Raw genomic sequence first — 19,181 nt, 5'->3', positions numbered from 1 at the left:
GAAAACAAAAGCACAAGAGAGGAAAAAAAGAGGAGATGAGCTGTAACTGACAGCTGCGGTCTTCTTTTCCTTCAAGGGGCAGTAGGCACTGTGCAGGCCTGTTGTTTCATAGCGATCCCTTTCACTCAACCGGCTCCTTCGTTGCACAGCCTGAGGCCGCTCTCTGGTACCAAGCACAAAGACGAGAGGTAGTGGAAGCAACAGCATAACAGACCACACTCAAATTCACTCTTAATGACTCTGATGTTCTGTAAAGGGAGGCACAAAAGCACACTAAAGGCAATGCAATGAGGCAGTGCCTTTACGTGACCGAAATAGATCTGCTGGAATGCGGAACAGGATGCTTTCTGCCCATCATGGCATTTGATTGAGTGGCTGGCATGCAAGTTTATAATCTAGCGAACAGCACACAAAATGCAAATGAGCAAAGAGGAAAAAAAGCTGCACATTGGCATGAATAAACTCTGAATCATCTATCCTAATCAAGAGATCTATTCTAATCCAGTGTCAGAGGACTAAATCAGCTTTGTGGCGGTCTGACTGCGATAAAGAGCCAACGCTAATTACTGAGGTGGCTCTTCCTCCTGTCGACATGGATCAAATGCTGTGGGGGTCAAAGCTTTAACCTACAGCTACCATGACTGAGCGCTGGCATGTTGACACATCTGCCTCGCAATCCCATCTTGTGAACAGGGCATGTGGACACACACGCACACGCACACACACACACACACACACACACACACACACACTCTCCCAGAAGCCCTTTGGCGATGGTGCGAGAGTGGCCAGATGTGCTGACAGGGTCTCTGCAGTTGGCCACTACAACAGCACACAGAGGAACAGAGACTTTGCTTCTAAAATGTATAATAGCTGCTTTATGGATTTATATACACACATTTTACATTACATCTATGTAATTCTGAGACAGTGAAAGAAATATGTAATAAAATAAAAACAAAACACTGGATCGGTATTGGCACTGATACTGACCTTATCTAACAGATAAGGTTTCAGGCCACGATGTGACCAATCCAGTTTCTTTATCATGTTTCTGCTATCAGTTACATTCATTCAGCCACAAAAATGATCCCAAGTTAGATATAAAGATGATCAAATCAGTAATCGATATCCACAGAAACCCTATGTTGAGGTATCCGAATCGGTATCAGAAGAACGGGTGCATCCCAAATAACAATACAAGGAATATATTGTTGTGATTAGGTGCTAAAGCACAGTACATACATTTTAAACAAAAGTGTCTCTGAAAATAAAGCTTTAATAATTCAAGCTTTTAGAGTACAACATGAGAATTGAAGACATTAGATGTCTGCTTGCAATGTTATTCTTTTATGACAGGAAATAAGATGTTATGAAAATTCAGGAAAATGGACTTCAGCAAAACCAGAAAACCAGACAAAAACAACAAAACACCAGCCCACCGAACGTCCTCTCCATTTCAACATTTGGGCTGTAACAGTTTCAGGCTTTAGACTATGGCCATGGCAGACTTTCATGACATAATGTTTCTTTATTCTGTTTTATGTTATATATTTGACAATGAAATAACTGAATCTTAAGAACCAAATTCCATGCAAATCTGCAGATTCATTTATAGGTGAGTCGAGTTCGGCTGATGGTTGACCAGAGCTCCTGCTCCCAGCCAGTGTGACTCCACAGTTAGAAAGGTCAGGTCAGGTCATGTCTGGTCCTGTCGTCCAGATCCCCTAACATCTCTACACCCCAAAATACAGAGTCTGTGATGAATTAAAAAACTCTAATTTTGGAAATAAATAAAGTAACCATTTTAATCTTCTGCATGTGTTTTTTTTTTCCTTAGTAGAAATGAAAAATCGAGTCTGGATGTTAACAAGATCCAGTGAACAGAAACACCTTCTTAGGGTGATGACTAATACACTGAAACAATTAATGAACTTTTCGCTCAAGCAGTTTCAACATGCTGCATTGGTTTTCCTGTTGTGCTCCCTTAATAGTTTTGAGTGTAAATGACACCTCTCTATTCACATCCTGCCAAACTTTGTTCTGTCAACAACCCATTTATTATCATTCAACTGATGCAAAAAGAAAAAGTAAAAAGAGCCAAATGTGGAAAGTCAGCAGAGTGCAGACAGTCGGGGCAGCCATAGAAATATAATAATGCTAGCATTTCTTTGATCTCCAAACAACTGTGCGGTCCAAGTTGTTGAGAAACAGCACTGGTCTGGATGTCAGCTTTAACTGGCGCAGCTGCTGTTACATTCTGGCGTTTTTTTAGTTGTTTTTTTTTTTATTTGTGCTGTGGTGCCACATCTCTCTTTAGTTTGGCTGATGTCGATATCTGGCCCTCTAGTTTTCACAGGTGTGTGGAGAGCAGTGCTCGGCGTGCTAAATATGAAGCCACACAGACTCGACCTTGGCCTACCTCGTCTGCTCTATTTATTTAAACTCTTAGCCCTCTTGCCAAACAGGGGTCTCTTCTCTTTGTTGAAAGTTTAGTCTGTGTGCAGGCCACTGGCACTGTCTACAAAAACAACCCCCCCCCCCCCACCCCCCAGCCCCCCAGCCCCCAAGATTGAGCTTTCAGAAACAGGCCTGTGTTTTGTTTGGCTCAAGACCGTTTTCGTCTACCATTACGAGTAATTACAGGTAAAAATTTAATCAAATTTAATACACATATCCTTATTTGAACCCTACTTGTCCACAACAGTGCACAGACTATCATAAAAGACTATAATCATGATTACTACAGTCATTACTGTAGTGTGGGAAATAAGTAGCTATGCACCAACGGCTGCTAGATCGCGTCAGTTTGCCAGCTCCACAAGCCTTTCAGCACATTAACAGCCTTCATTCACTGGTCATATTCTACTCCAAACATAGATTTGTGGGAATAGAGATATATTAGATAAGATATATTCGGTCCAGTGTTTTTCACCACTAACAAGGATCGTCTTTCACCTCAACAGTAAAAGAGGCTGGTGAAATGTAGAGTTCCCCTCACCCTCACTATCCTAATTTGCATCACTTTGCACAAAAGTCAGAATATGAATGAACAGTTTGTAGTTTTCCCTAGATAAATACCATAAACCTTTTGACAAAACTACCTAGCTGAGTATATTCAACGTGCCTCCGATCACAACGTGTCAGGTACAGCTGGACCAATTGCTGACCACCAAATGCATTTCACAGGAAACTAAAAGCGGAGTCAATGTGACGGCACTAGAGTTATAATATCCAATTTGTTCCTCTGTGCAGGCATACTAACAAACTATATGTTAGTATGTGCATGTGACCCCAATCTAACATCAATCACCAGTTGACCACACATGACTGAACCACTACAATCACACACCCACATGATGGACCAGACAAGGGAGTCCACCTCCACATACAGAGCTGGTTCACTCCGCTCCTCTTTGCTCGCAAATCTTTTGATGCGTCCCATTTCTTCCCATCACTTGTTCCCCCCTCCCCCCTCCTGCCTGATTGTGCCTGCATGAGAAATGTAGAAGTGTCCCAGTACAAAACTTCCCTCTGTGAAGTGACTACCCTCCCCCCTCCGTCTACAAGCTAGTTTTCACCACAGGTTTTGACATCGTTGGTTACCCAGAAACACTTAGGTAAAACAGAAGAGGCTGCAGAAGTAACGCAACATCAAACAACACAAGAAGCAAAAGAAAGACTTCCCCTCACATCCATGCCCTTATTATGTTGTTTTCATTTTGCAGTTGGACTTTGATGTGTACAAATGACATCCCATTTCATACATTTTACTACTACTGGGAGAAATCTTTCTCTCTAGCCAAGTTTTGTACCACCTACAATCTCACCTACACATTCTCAACACTCGTGCCAGTGCCCTGTTGTTATTTATATAGCAGTCACTCAATAACATAATCGTTTATCCCTTTTTCCAAGTTTAAACATTCCTGCACAGCTCAGTGGTCCAAGATAAGTTTTCTCTCCATCTATTTTTTTTTTTTTTGGAGTTAATCATTACATTACAAACAGACTGCCTGTGGTTTCAGTTATCATGTAAACGATTTAACAGAGAGGCTCGTTTCTACTGTGAGCACAACCAGATTCATGACATTTTCTGTTTTTGAACATAACAATTCATCCATTTGCATTCTAATTGAGTGCAAGCTAAAGTGAAATATCTCCAAATTGAAAAATGGCACAGGTCAATGAACCTACTAATAGTTTTGCATTGCTGACAAAGTAATACTTTCTATGTAGCTGCAAAATGTTATGTATTTGAAAAATCAGTGAGTTTCCTGGTTCAAAATACAATGCAGGTGTTATCCTTTAACTTCCCCTTGCTCTGACTGAATAAGAGTACTGTGCAATCCTCTACGCTGTGAGGCTATTGTGAATTGTTGGGAAGTGTGAGCCTCTATTCTGTTGGTGAAGTCACCACTAAACAAGCTACCATCATTCCCCAGAGGGAGTAATAGGTATCATCAGCAGGATTATTGCTGTATCGCCAGACAACTGCTGCACGTGCTCAAGTCAATTACCAACAATGGCAATGTAAGCCCAGAAGGGGAGTGTCAGGTAGATAAAAGACACACACACACACACACACACACACACACACACGTTATAATACCTATTGTTACATGGACAAAAGTACACACACACACTTCTTGTCTGATCACAGGGTGGAGAGGAGGGTCTATCTTACTGAGAAATTAAATACAAAGATCTAAGACGTTAAGCAGCACAGTCGAGCAAAACACTGCACACCTTGATGCATCACTTGATTTGATTCTCCCACTCTTATTCAAACTTTTGGGGCATTTTGTTATATGTGGCACCTTATTTTGAAACAAATGCATGTTTTACACACTGTAACAACTATCCCCCCCTTTGGTGACGATCTTTACATTTCCTTGCATTTTAAAAAGGAGACAGAAAAAGAAGCGTAAAACTTTGTGGGCTGAGCTGTCAGGGGAGCAGTCTAATTAAATGTGTTTTTTTTTCTTTTCGCACTCATATCCATATGAAAGACCAGTCCAGTTTAAGTTACATAGAATGTCCCTACTGTGACTGAGGGGTGAGTCACAGTGTCTTTATGTGTGTGTGTCTTTCATCTGGGGTGGTCTGATGACCGGGACGGAGAAGATACATGGTGACCTGTACTAACAGGCTGGTACTGACTGATACAATCATTATTACACACATACTTTCCCGAGCGTGTACCGTACTGAGTGCAGGGCAGCTCTTCTGAGACATGAGGTACTCACACAGTCACACACACACACCTCTTTGTCTAGCGACTAACAATAGACTGCAGTGAGGCTTAAGATGCTCAGACTGCATCAGCATCAGTCACAACAGTGCACATTCCCCTGCAGGACATCACCATGTCAGCATTGTGTGTACACCATAACAACACAGCACAAGCTCCTTCATAAGAGCCACCACATCTGTGCTTCAACGAGGGTCAGCTCCTCTGGTGCTTTATGGCATTTTTGTATTAGGTATCCTGACAGAAAGGGAAACTGACAGAAAAGGGATGTGACAAAGGTAATGACAAACTCATGCCCCAGCTGGATGTATAAGATATGGATGGTTATGGGTGACATCTCAGAGCAGAACCCTTACATCTATCGTTATGACATTATTTAACATGAATTAACAATGTGTTAAATGATGCCTAAATATGCAGTTTGCAAACATTACAAACTCAAGGTTTCCTGCAATGTTTTATAGCGGCGATATTATGCTAATATGTCAAACAAATCTTTACACTTGAAATAAAACATTAATCAGGGGAAAAGAGCAGAGTTTCTATTTTACACAGCAAATGCCATATATTTACTGAGTGTGGCTACATTTATAGGCCATCGTGTACTAAGAGAATTGATCCCAAGGTGAGATGGAGTACCGCCTCTGCTAAACACTTTTCTTGGGGAAACTCTGCAAGCTAAGTAAAGAGTGCAAAGTCAAAGTTACCATGCCTAAAAAACAAATAGATAGGTAGATATTTAAACAAAACAAGGAGAAGAGGGGTAAAACCTTGAAGTGTAGTCTAAAATGTCAGTAATGAGTGTTTTCTGGTATACAATGGAAAGCACAAATTATTTTTTTGTTGATCTGATTGCTTATAGCTGAGTGTTGCTACAAGCAAACGGCTGCTTTTATGAGAGAGAGAAAACCTTTAAGAAACTTAAAAAGGCCTGCTGTCTTTGCACAGAAAGATGCTATCTTAAAAGACACAAATATTAATTTGTGTTTCAAAAGTTAACAGATAATAAAAATGTTACCCTGCCCTAAAAAGCAAATTAACGAACAATGCAAACTTGAATTTTTCTTTGGCAGATGTCTTATCAGCCAATGTACAACAAGTTAATTCAGCGAAAGACACAAGAGCTCTCAAGACAGTGAATCACACAATGGAGGAGTCTGGTGGGGCCTCTTCAATATCCAAACCCTATTTCTTGCTGGAAATCTGCGACAAGATAATTCACCACTCTGTGGCTAGCTTTTGTATTTGAACCGCTGGACAAAAATTAAAACAATACCCTGGAGTGTACATGTTCATTACACAACCGAGCGAGGCACATTCCAGGAAGGATTGCTGGTATGAATAGATGTGAATGGTGATAGATTAATTTGTATGCTCACTGGCTGGTTGGCTGGTAGTCAAGACCCACTCCAGAGTTGGGATCAATGAGAGAGAGATGGAGAGAAACTAGGACTGGTTCCCATTCAGGGTACCGTGGTGTTTTCTTTGGACAAATACACACTTGCATGCACGCACACACAAACACACAAACTGAGGGAGCTCAGTAAGGAGTCTCTCTTTTCATGCAGATCTTTTGTCTCTCAGTAATGTCTGGTATGCCGGGATACAGGCTTTGCTCAATGACCTGATTTCTATGGGGCTGCCGAGGCACCAGCCTGTGTGTGTGTGTGTGTGTGTGTGTGTGTGTGTGTGTTTGTAAGTGTGTTTGTGTGTGTGATCATCTGCCTGCGAGCCCTTCCTCTGGATAAGACAGAGGACTTAGCCAAGCAGACAGACACAGACTGAGACAGATCCAGCCAATAAGAGGGCAGGATAAGAAACACAAAAACACACACAGAAAGCCTTGCATGAAGTAAACAAAAAGGCCTCGAGTTCCCATAGCGGGAAGAAAGACATAATTGGATGAGGAAATATTCTGCGGGGAAACTTGATTTGAGTCAGCACAATAATTGCAGCACAAGATGCAGTTATTGCAATAGATGATTGTTTTATAGGATTACCAGTTGCAGGATATTTAAAAACCCAATATCCATCCAATGTTTATTTAAACTGATTACCAATTTTGAGAGACAATGTTTAGGATTCTGATGACGGAAAAAAGGACGGTCATATAAGAAAAAGACAAAGGAAGCATTGCACAACCTACCTTGTCTCTGTATGAAGATCCTGAGCAGTGGATGAGCCGTTGACACCGCCTTACAGAAGTTGTCGTCGTTGTTGATCGGCAGCAGATCGCCGTGGATATCAGCGTAGCCGATCATCACCTCCATGTTGGCGATGCGGTGAATGTGCAGGATGAGCTTGTAAAACTCCTCAAACTTTCCGGGCTTGACCCGGTCCACCGAGAACCGGCGAAATTCTGCCCCATACTGCAGAGAGAGGAAGACCAAAAAGAGAGAGGGGCCATTAAAGGGACATTCACTAAGAGAAACCAAACAGGAAGAGGAAACCCAGGATGTCCGACCTCATGCACTTATCTAAACCATCTGACTGGCACACATAAAACTAACAGGGTGGACGTTCGCTGAGCTCTGTCACAGTTTCCGTCATGACCTTGTGTAAAATATGGCACGGGGGAAGCTGTTTCTAAGCAAAATACATTTACAGAAAAATACAAAATTATTAAAAGCAATCACCGATATACCATAATGAATTTTAAATGAGTGCCTCTGTATATGAAAGACTTTTATATCAGTGTTTCCTGCAGTGTGTTATAGCTGGGGTGAGCCACCTCTCCTAAAACACCTCTGCTAACATTGTAAAAATATGTATGCTTTTATGAAATGAAACATTAACCTTCAGGGAAAAAGAGCAGGGATGCTTTTCACACGGCAAATGCTATATATTTACAGGAATATGAGATCGATATCACTCTCATACTGTAATTATGAAGCTGCAGCCAGAAGCCGGTTAGCTTACAACAGGACACACAGCTGAAAACAGCTGGCCTGGCTCTGTCTGAAGGTGACTAAATCTGTCTACCAGCACCTCTAAAGCTCACTAACTAACTAACACGTTATAATCATCTTGTTTGTTTAATGCGTACAAAAGCAAGCTGTCTTTATGCTAAGTCAAGCTAACTGGCTGCTGGCTGTAGCCTTCTATTGAACAGACAGATATAACAGTGGTATCAATCTTCTCATCTGATACTAGTTTATTAGTGATTAGTGAAAACAATTGGTCAATTGCCCATCACACGTGACTTTGACCAAGAAAACAGCAGGAAATGGGAGGGGGATTGCTGTACAATAGAACAATACAGGTAGATGAGTAAACTATCTCAGCATATATGAATGACAGTGGCAGGCCGCCCCGCCTCCCACCCACCGTTCACGCACAACAGCACAGACTAGAACAATTGTGCTTTCCCGGCTAGGTCACCAAACAGCCAATGAGAGCACAGCTGAGGGTCACGGTTGGGTCATCATGTGACTCATGGACAAGAATGGACTTGAGGAGGAGAGCTACAACTGAGGCACAAAAGCACCGCTCAATAAACCACAACAACAGACGACTGCAGTAGCACTGGCGTCTGAATCACAGTGGCAATTTGTAGACGAAGGTGCTTTTTGTTACTGTAATCATCAGCTCACAGCGGAGGGAAGCTGACAAGCCGAGGAGAAGAGTGGAGAGATGATCATGGAGGAGGAGGGAGGGAGGGAGGGAGGGAGAGGAAAACTGCTGATAGAGTAGCAGAGGAGAGGAGCAGTGTACTTGACTGGGAGGAGAGAAGAAGAGCGGGGGAAACATTAAACAACTCTGTAATTAGAAGACGACATATGAATTTAAGAGGAGGCGTGTTAGGAGACTAGGGGGATGCCAGGCGGGTGTGTGGTTTGCTGCCAGATTCACTGAAGGCAAACAGAGGCACACAAGTGAACCTGCATTTTGAAAGTGAGGCACCCAACTTGGATTCCAGCTAATAAAACTCAGCCTACATCACAAGATGACACAAGAAGTTGACAAGCAGGTTTGTCGGTGTTCAGTAGGTGTCCTTTTTACATTTGGGAAAGTGAAACCTACACATGAATTAACTGTGATTAACACTTTAAGACTTCGACGCGTCACACATGACTTACCAAATGATAATTACACTTCTGCATATCAGCAAGCTCACGTCAGTGCTCCGAAGCTGAAATGTTCACTTGGCACCGCGCTTTGTGATCAGAACAAACTGTTTTCACATGGAGAACCCTCTGGTACGAGCAAGTCTGAACAAGATATGATTAATCACGCTAAACCCCAAACCTAAGAATACATCACTACAAACGTGACATCACCTGCCCTCCTGGCGTATCAGGGCAAAGTGATGGCAACAGGTTGAAACACGTCTGGAGACGCTAAACTCTGACACACTGGAGAAAATGGAAGATAACTGACTTTCTGTCTTTCGCCAACACTGGCTTTGTGCTCACCTAATACTCTGTAAGTCAGGGACAACTCACCGGAGAAATCGCCTACAGGTTCTTGGCATTTCAGAAGATCAATAAATAAATGCAGCATGATCTGCAAAATGACTCATGGGGGAATGGATCAGGCCTCAAACTGAGAATACGTGGCTGATGCTAAAATGTGAAATGTGTTGAAAATCTGGATAAATTAAAGTGAGGTTAGAGGGAGTAAAACAAAACAATCCCACCCCACCCCCTACACTCTCTCCCTGTCTCAGATAAGAGCTTTAAGTGAGTGAAACCAGCTCCTGGCCGAGGCTCCACGACAGGCAGCCAGACACCTCCAGTGTTATCCCTGATAAGCTTATCACTGGAACAGTTTCCACTGAGAAAACCAAACGCTAACCAGTGAGAACCAGGACACGCTCATAACACGCACAGAACTATACAGACAACTAAACACACCAAAATCACTCTGTGGTAATATAGTGAATCTGAATGCTTAACTTCGACTATTGTTTGGTAAAGTTTTCTTTAGGACAAACATCTTCTACAAAACCTGGGGTTGATTTCTTGAATGTGTCAAAAGCTTTCTTGATTTCTTTTCACGAAATCTACAGTAAGTCCTGTTCCCTTTGATTTAGCACTTCTAGATAACTAGTTCTTTCGTGAAGCTGGCTTCAATGGTTTTGACAGAGAGGACTGAGGGTGCAGTCTCAGTCTACTATCAACAGAGCGTCTGATACAAGTGCAGTTTGATTATTAACATCTGCATTTTAAGAACTGGGAGTAAGATTTCCATCAGCAAGTCTTACTTTTTGAAATGTGCATGGAGGATGGATTCATTTTGCACTTTCAGAGCGGCATTTCTGGTTACTCCTTGAGACGAACCCCTCACTTTTAGCTTGCAACACATGCAGTCAAACTACAGAAATTCCTACTTGTGGCTTTTTCACATTCGAATGGAGACTCAACAGTAGTGGAGTTGATAAGACATATTCAAATTCTCTCAACTGTCATTCGGTTGTAATCAGGTGAAACTCAACCAAAATGTTCTAGATTTGGTTACTACCAATTGTCATTGAGAGGGATGCCATGCGAAACCACACGCTCTCCACAACACAACAAGCGGCTCATAACAGAACAGAGGCAGTAGAACAACATGACGTGATAAGAGTGATGAGTTGCATCTGATCCAAAAAGGGAAACATGTGACGTTGCGTGGCAGTGAGTCAGCTCTGCAGTGATAATGCGATGACGCTGTTAAACCTGCCCGTTCCGGCCACGCAGCTCCTGGCTCGTCAGTCCCACCCACAAACAATCTCTGACAGCCACAAAGTGACCACTCCTGTCTCTGTGGAACAAGCATGAAACCCACTCTGCCTCAAAACAAAAACACTAGCTCTTCCATGATGTGTGTCCGAGCATCCTGGAATAGATGTGCCCCTCCTTTCTTGTCACCCACCATCACTGTATCTGTTGTCCCAGGTCACCTCCCCACCACCCCTCTGAAACTATGCAGCCCAAAACTAAAGATCGAAAAGACCTCTGGACTGAGTGAGTCACCTCTTGCCCATCTCAGTTTGCCATGTCAGCTGTGACTCAGGAGATCATCCTTTCATAGATGTGCAGACGCACTCATATGTGCTGGCATGTGTAAACACATATGTATGAAGACCAGGCGAGATTGTCGTCACGTTTATGGAATTTATAGAAAAATGTTGGTTACAAGAAGTCCTTGAGAGCCTGTGGCAAGATGATAAATAGTTCACTGTTTGTTCACCATGTGCCATGTGTTTATCTGGGATGATTTTCACTGTGTTCACATGCTCTATAAAACATTTTCATTTCTGTAACAAACTACTGAACAAAAAACTTTTGTTAGACTGCAGACAGTTAGCTGAACTCTTATCAAATAGACATCAAATGGTCTTATTTAGTTCTAATGTATTTGATGAGGTTTGACATAGAAAATTACAAAATTCACAAGATGTCTGGTCACATTTTGCATTAAGTGGAGGTCTCCATTACATAAGCCTGAAATTGGTAGATAAGTGTGGTCATTTGCTTGCTGGTTAACTTAATTTATGCAGCTATTACTCCATCAGCCTCTCACAAACTACTCTGAGCAATGAGTAGGCTGAGACTATGTAGCGCCAAAACCCGCAGCTAATGTTCAAAAACATCCGATTCAACAGATACAACCTTCTCATTGTAACAGACACTAAAAGAGTAGCTGTTGAGAAACAATGTCAAACCAGTTTTTCCCATCAGCTTCGTGTCAGAGAGGGAAAAGAGCCAAATCAGCACTATCTGCATGGTCGGAAGTAAGAGGAAAATAATCACTGCAAATTACAGAAACATGCAGAAACTGGTGCGTCCGGCTCCCGTTCCATGAACCAGATAAGAGCTTTGTCACTGAGAGGAGAAAATATGTGTCGCTAGCTGCAGACAGTTCGTCCAGAACTCGTCCCGCACCGTAACGGGACGACCATGTGAACTCTTTAGTTTCTCCCCAAATCCCCATTTAGAGCCTACAAAACTCAAACCCGCCAAACTCACCTTGCTTTTCACTTCCACGGCGTTACAGTCCGCTGTTCGCAGAGGTTGCGACTTATTAAAGCTCCGATTCATTTTTCTTGTGGTTGCAGTTTAAAAAAAAAAAAAAAAAAAAAAGTTCAGCCGCCTTTGCCCGCAGAAAGAGGGGCTCTGGTCCCGGGGTTTCTGGTGTAAAAATCCTCCTGCTTCGTCTCCCTGGTAGAGAAGTTTGTGTTTTCTTCAGTTTATTTCACCTCCCGGAGGTTTTTGATAATGTGCTCCGCCAGACGTACGAGGAGACTTTACGGGAGAATCGGAGGTGAGCAACTCGCCGCGTTGACTTGGGAGTGTGAGTTAAGTTTTGAAATGACATCAGCCCTCTTAAAAAATGGGATCCTATGCGGCCTTCACTTGCCGCTCGTAATCCCCAGTCCCTTAGTTAGGATTAAGAGTTGACTAAACCTACCATCAATAACACAAATAAAATAACAGCCTCAATCATTTATGTATTATATGGCTACAAATAGTTTATCTAAATGAAATACAGTATTTTATTAACTGTCGAACTGTTTTTCTCTCCCCCATCACACGTTGGCTGCTAAAGTACTGTATTAAATAAGATAAATGAAGCACATCATGGAAAATCAGTTTCACCAAGCATCTTTTCTTAAATGTGGAGCACACGCTTTTAAATGGCTTACATTTTCCAAGGTAGGCCTATAAATCAATAATAACCACGACTTAAACCTCCTTAGTCCTATCCGTAATTTCTGTTGGGCTGTTCATGACACTTCACTAATACGTGTAATATTTCCTACAGCGCTTGAAGGTAGCACTACGCACTGGTCCTCCAGTGCGCCAGAGGACGCATTTCTCATCACAAATGTTTTCAAAGCTTCCAGTTAAAATGAGAGATCGTTGATTATAATGGAAGATGGTGTAAATTAGAATTAAGTACAGCACTAATCATCACATACATCTTAGTTACAGTTAGTTTTAGTTGAACATTACAACCAACACATTTGGAAGAGCAGCAAAGCAAGTATGTTGTAGGGTTTCTGTGTATGTGTGTGCTGATACAAACATTTTCCCTATTACAGGTTTGAGAGAGACAGAGCAATATACAGACGGGAGACATGACACTATTCTCTATCTATCTCTGTAACTGGATCCTTTTCCATCATTACTATTACTATTCAAACAAGGCAAGAAATTGACTGAATATGAAGATCATGTCCTCACTTTCTATTCAAAAGGAGCAAAAAACACCTCATACTCCAATTACCAGTGATATCTTATTTGTTTTATCCAGAACCCAAACATGGTCTGCCATGTAAACGCAAACATCCATATAATGTGAAGGTCATCTCATTATCTGTCATTATGGATTATCATCTGTTATCTGTTATTACCTGCTCAACTTGTCAGACAGGCCAGGTGGATATAAATTACAGCAATGTAGTGTGTTTTGTTCATGTCTGCAAACTGAAATAATTTATGTATCTACTTTAAAACGGTCTGCGGTGACATGAGGAGCTAAATGTAGCTTAATTGTGATTGATTTCAGCAGAGTTTCATTACTGTGGTTTATGTTTCTGATGCAGCTTTTAAGAAGATAATCTGTAACGAAACATTTTCAGAGGTTCCACTTCTGGAAAACATCGTAACAGCCCCCCTACAGCTTCTGACAAGTCCACCATTAAGTGTTCAGTCCAGTAGACAGCAATACTTTTGTCAGCAGAGAGCTTCAAAATGCTACAGGTTCACTTGCCTAATTGTCACTGGAACATGATAAATGTTTTGCAGGTGAGCATCATTTCCCTTAAGGCAGCCTGGTATTTCTCAGGGTTTTCCCCTCCAGCTACCCTGAACTGTAACCAACACCCACAGTGTACGAAGCTTTGGGAAACTGGGTGATGAATATCCCTGACGGCTGTCCTGCTTTACAACATTCCTGGGCCCCTGAAGCCGCCTGTGTACAACAGCTGCAGTTTGCAATGCCCCCCAGTAGCTGCAACTATTGCTTGTTTACTCACTACAGGAATGTGTTGACCAGTTACAGACCCACTAAGTACACTGTCAGATGCTACTTTCACTGTAGCTATGCGCTGAACGTTTACCAGTGTCTCCTGTGTGGTTTTATGTAAAGGTGGTGATCTGCAGTACTTTTAATTCAGAATCAGAATCAGAATCAGAAACTGTTTATTGCCAAGTAACATACATTACAAGGAATTTGCTGTGGTCTGAAGGTGCTATTGATTCGATAACAAATAAGTAGAATATAAAAAGTAAAATAAAATTCTTGTATTTTGATATCCATATTTTGGTTGCAGAGCTAATTTTTCTCTCTTACGTAGAATAATACCTCATATTGTATTCTAGTGAAACTGGACTCAACTGTACTATTTTTTAATCTTCCAGTTGTTGACAATGACTATGTGACAAGATCAAATGATTTAGACAATTTCTAATGTGGAGCTCATAATTTGTTCAACCTTCTCATGAATAGACTCAAAATACAATGATTACACTTTCCATGGGTTGTGTTTCATCTGTTGAAGTTGGTATGGCAAATCAGAAGTCTTACTTAGTTACTTATTCAAATGATATTCTTGCTACATCAGACAGTATGAGATGCAACATTTTGGATGTGAGGTGATACAAGTGATTTGAGATGAGGAAATGAGAACTGATTACATTGACCAAGCCGATTGTAAACGCTTATATATTCTATATTACTTGAGGTGGTCAATGGTGAACGCTAAATCAGAGAAATTTGGTAGTCAAGCTTATGGCGCCCACTCAAGGCCAACATCAGGTATTGCACATATTCCCCTCAGGTTTCACCTCTTACAGTAGTGTTGAGTGTCATGAAATAGTCTGGACACTGTTTGAGTTTTTCAATTATTTCTTGTGCTACAAAATTATCTTTCTTTTTGTGAATTCTCCTGCAATTCAAGGAGAAAGCTTTATTGATCAGCTTTAATGAAACGTTCAGACTTTGTGTCATTTAGAATTAATTGTATTGGTGAAAAATAATTATAATAACGTCTTGTATGCTCTGATGTCCCATTGAGGTTAGTTTAGCTTAGTTAGGCTAGTTTGATTACCATTTAAGTCAATTGAATCATGCAAAAATACAACATTTATGAATGAAATCACGTCGAAGGTGACATCAAATTTTAATACATACTTAAGTCAAATCTAATCTAATCAAAAATCGGTGGTATATTATTGCATCTTGGATAAACAAAGCCTAGACAAGCCTTCATTCATCATAAAAAAGGATGTTACAAACCTTTTGATGCTGTAAGTGCCTGTGCTATACATACTAAGACATAACAGTCATTCAGAAAACTTCTCTAGTAAGTACATCTACTGCCTTCTTTCAAAGGCAATAAGAACAAAATTGCCACATAATTACACATATATGAGTATAGGTATCTTTTTAAGTAAGACTATTAAAGTAGTTGCAACCAGGGTTTCATAATGTTGCCTGTGTATGTCCATGAATTAGTGCCTTGTAGGGTAAATCTCAACTGTCATTTTTCTCCTCCTTAATGTAGTAATCCCACGTATGACCAGCAGAGGTCAGCACTTACCCAAATAAAGCACATACAATAGATATTCTTGCATGTTTCTGCACTTTCAACCTAAATATGTCTGAATCATGTATGACAGCATGTGAGATTTTGGCATTAAAAAAAAAAAAGAAAAAAAAAATTCATACATAGGCGAAATATAACATATCACATAATTTCTTAGGACAGATGACTGCTAATTAGGCTAAATACATGATTTACTTGTAATATATGTTAGTGTATACTGTGACTTCAAAAACAATCATTATGATCTGGAACAACAAAAGTTATTCTTAAACTTTTGCAGTATGGGGGCTACTGAAGCTCGGTGAATACGTTTTTAAATAAGCTCACATTCAGTATCAGTGGGTATATAAAGAAAGAGCTAGAAAAATAAGGGCAAGATGGATGATGAAAATGGAGGAGAAGAGAAAAGGAATCCAATGAAATAGTAAAGGATGAAAAGAAAGAATGAATGCATAAAGAAGGAAGACAGAAAAGGTAGAAAGGAAAAAAATAATTGCATTCAGACGGCAACTCTCCCTCTCCGCTCCTCATAAGATGCTGTGTGTAATGAGGAGCATGGCAGACAGTCACTTTATACTCAGAACTCATTGCAGAGTGTGGTTTTAATCCAGCTCCATATGTCTGAATTCAGGTGGTCCTCTGGTGGTAATGTGAGAGGAGAAGATTACAGTGAGATGAAAAGATACTTGCAGTAATCCATCCTCTGTGTAGAGACAGAGAAACATGCGGAGCTGGTTATAGGAGGGTATTTAGACGGCAGCAGTGCCAGCCTTAAGTCAGCCAGACCAGCAGAAAGGCCCCTGATTCAACCCTCCGCTCTGTTCTGCTCCACTCACTCTCTGATTAAAGAGAAAGGAGGGCACACACACAAATACTGCCTTCATATGCATCTCAGCATTCAAGTCATATTGAACTGACATTGTGGTTGTGTTTCAACATAAGCAGAGCTACAGTCTCTCCTCCGGATCACACTGAGTCATGACACACCGTCAGACTCTCCAGCCGTCTCCTCGTGGACAAAATGAAATACAGGCGCAGTGCGAGTGGCAAAATGGAAAAGTAATCTTTTTTGCTGTTTCCATCACTCTGTCTTTCTCTCCTGCTGTTTAGTTCTAAGAGTATGTGACTGTGTATGAGACAGAGAGAGGGAGGAGGTGGAAAAAAGAGGTAGAAAATGGTGATGGTGAGGATGGTGAGAGTCTGTGGAGGAGGCAGAGAGACAGACAGTGAAGTGAACACATGCAGTGTTGTTGGCAGAAGCTCTCCAGAGGGCTGTCACCTCTGTTACGGGGGCGACTTGGCTAAGTGGTGCAGACCACACATCTGCTGCCATTGGATAAGAAAAAGAAATATCTATACATGTGATGCTGGTGACTGCTACACTGTGTTACTACTGGACCTTAATGCTGCAACTGACACAGCGGGCGAGACAAAGCAATTTTCTCAATTGTCTTGAGAACTCAGTCTCAAGATTTGGTCAGCAGAATCCCTCTCTGTCTTGTTTGAAGACCTACCTTTTCCGAGATTACCCTTTCATCTAACATGCCTTCTCTATCTCTCTCTCTCATTCAAAAAAATGTCAATGCATTTATGTCTTATGTGATGCATCTGCAACCTTGTAGCACTCGTGTTGGGTGGAATTGGAAACTGAACATCATGGCACTATTCTCAATAGCTTCTCTTTGATCTACTCTGGCTTGGGTTGTGCCTCTTTGTATGCTATGTACAAAACCATCAGCTAAATGAACAAAATGTAAATGCATAATGTAAAAAGTGGGTCAGCATTTCTTTTACTGCCCTACTCTGGTTTAATTCTTACCTGGACCATAGAACCATTGTAAAAAAGACTTCTTCCTCTACCGCCCATCTCACTTGTGGTATGCCTCAAGGTTCCATTTTAGGCCCACTATTTTTTCCATATACTTCCTCTAAGGAAGATTATTTGCAAATACAATATGAATTTACATTTTTATGCTGTCGAAATTCAGCTATATGTACCAATAATAACTGGTGACACTAGCAGTTTGGTTCCTGTCATTAACTGCCATGAGGACAATAAGAGCTGCTTGTCCAACATTTTCCCACAAGTAAATGACTGATCAATAATACCCTTGGCAGTCTGGCAATCAATGTAAAACCTGTAGCTGGAAACCTGGGAGTGCTATTTGACTCTCATCTCATATCAAGTGAGACTCTACTCTATTCTACTCTACCTTCACTGGTTAATTTTAAAATACAATAAAAACTGTTAATGATTACATGCAAGGCAAAACTATAGGTCTGCCCCCAAACTACATTTGTGAAACCCTGACCCCTGAGCCGGATCACAACCTGAGTTTCTGTGCCAAGGCTCTTGATAAAGGCTAGCAAAAGGATGTGACAGAGCTTTCGCTGTCAAAGCCCCCCTCCTTTGGGATGCTTTGTCAAAGGAACTCAGGCTTGGTATTTCTATGTCAACTTTCAAATCACTGCATGAGACTTATTTCTCCAGACAAGCATTTTAATATGTGTACAACCTCCAGCTCGCCATTATATTTCAAGTAATGACTTTATTTTACCATTTGCCTGAATATCAGTGCATTTTGTTTGCTGTCTCATGTTTTATTCATTTTTATCTCTTGTCTGGCCATTTTCTTGTCTTTGTTTCTTTTATTTATTTGGTGGGTTTCTTTGTTTCCATTGGAACCATCCCTGATGTTGGCCTCTAAAGCCAATTGAGAGATATTAAAATTTACACATAATCTTGACTTGATTTGGCATGAGACACACAAACACATACATGCACATACCCCCATCATGGATCACCACCTGAGGGTGCCATTGCCATACCAGAAGCTACACACGAACATGTGCTTAGGCATGTACACAGACCTGTGAAATAGCGGCTTTCTCTCATTCTCCAGATCTCTTTCTCACAACACACACACACATATATTTTCACACAATGCCACCTCTCACACATCGCCGCCTGCTTAGTTTCAATCCCGTATGGACGTTGCCTCTCGTTCACGCTGTGTGATTTGTGGAATCTTTTGATGTGTAAAGTGGCAAAGACCTGCAGCCTGATCTGGACTTTGTCACAGTTTGTGGAGTCAGCAAAGTTTACAGGCCAGTGGAAGAAATGAATGTGTGTAACAGTGCTTTTTTACACGAGCAGTTAAGTCCAAATCCAGGAGCAATTCACCTAAAAATCTGGTAATATGAATCCTTTTTTTTTTTTTTTACACCTGTACAAGCAAGTCAGAAAATCTGCTATACTGGTGAACAAGCAGTTTTCTCTTCCTCTCAGTACCAGACGTTTTCTTATGATATATAGTAGGCTAACTATATCAGTTTGGCCTCCTGGGAACCCAGTTGTCTTCACAAAGAATACAAATGCACTATGGCCCT

At 41.2% G+C, this 19,181-nt stretch overlaps 1 protein-coding gene across 2 annotated transcripts in view; it reads right to left on the bottom strand.

Annotated features, from left to right (window-relative positions):
- pard6gb (par-6 family cell polarity regulator gamma b) overlaps positions 1-12,484 on the bottom strand; it is a 31,291-nt gene extending 18,807 nt beyond the window's left edge. For both annotated transcript variants that reach the window (XM_070921712.1, XM_070921713.1), the window contains exons 1-2: positions 12,208-12,484; positions 7,401-7,623 (exon numbers count right to left, since the gene is read on the bottom strand). In XM_070921712.1, coding sequence (XP_070777813.1) covers positions 7,401-7,623; positions 12,208-12,279 — 295 coding nt within the window. In that variant the 5' untranslated portion in view covers positions 12,280-12,484. The remainder of the gene's footprint in view (positions 1-7,400; positions 7,624-12,207) is intronic.
- Positions 12,485-19,181: the final 6,697 nt, after the last annotated feature.

Source organism: Enoplosus armatus, chromosome 16 (genome assembly GCF_043641665.1).
Source record: "Enoplosus armatus isolate fEnoArm2 chromosome 16, fEnoArm2.hap1, whole genome shotgun sequence".
NCBI classification, from domain to species: Eukaryota; Metazoa; Chordata; class Actinopteri; order Centrarchiformes; family Enoplosidae; genus Enoplosus; species Enoplosus armatus.
Note: the sequence above shows the minus strand (reverse complement) of the source record. Positions and strands in the feature narration are given on the sequence as shown.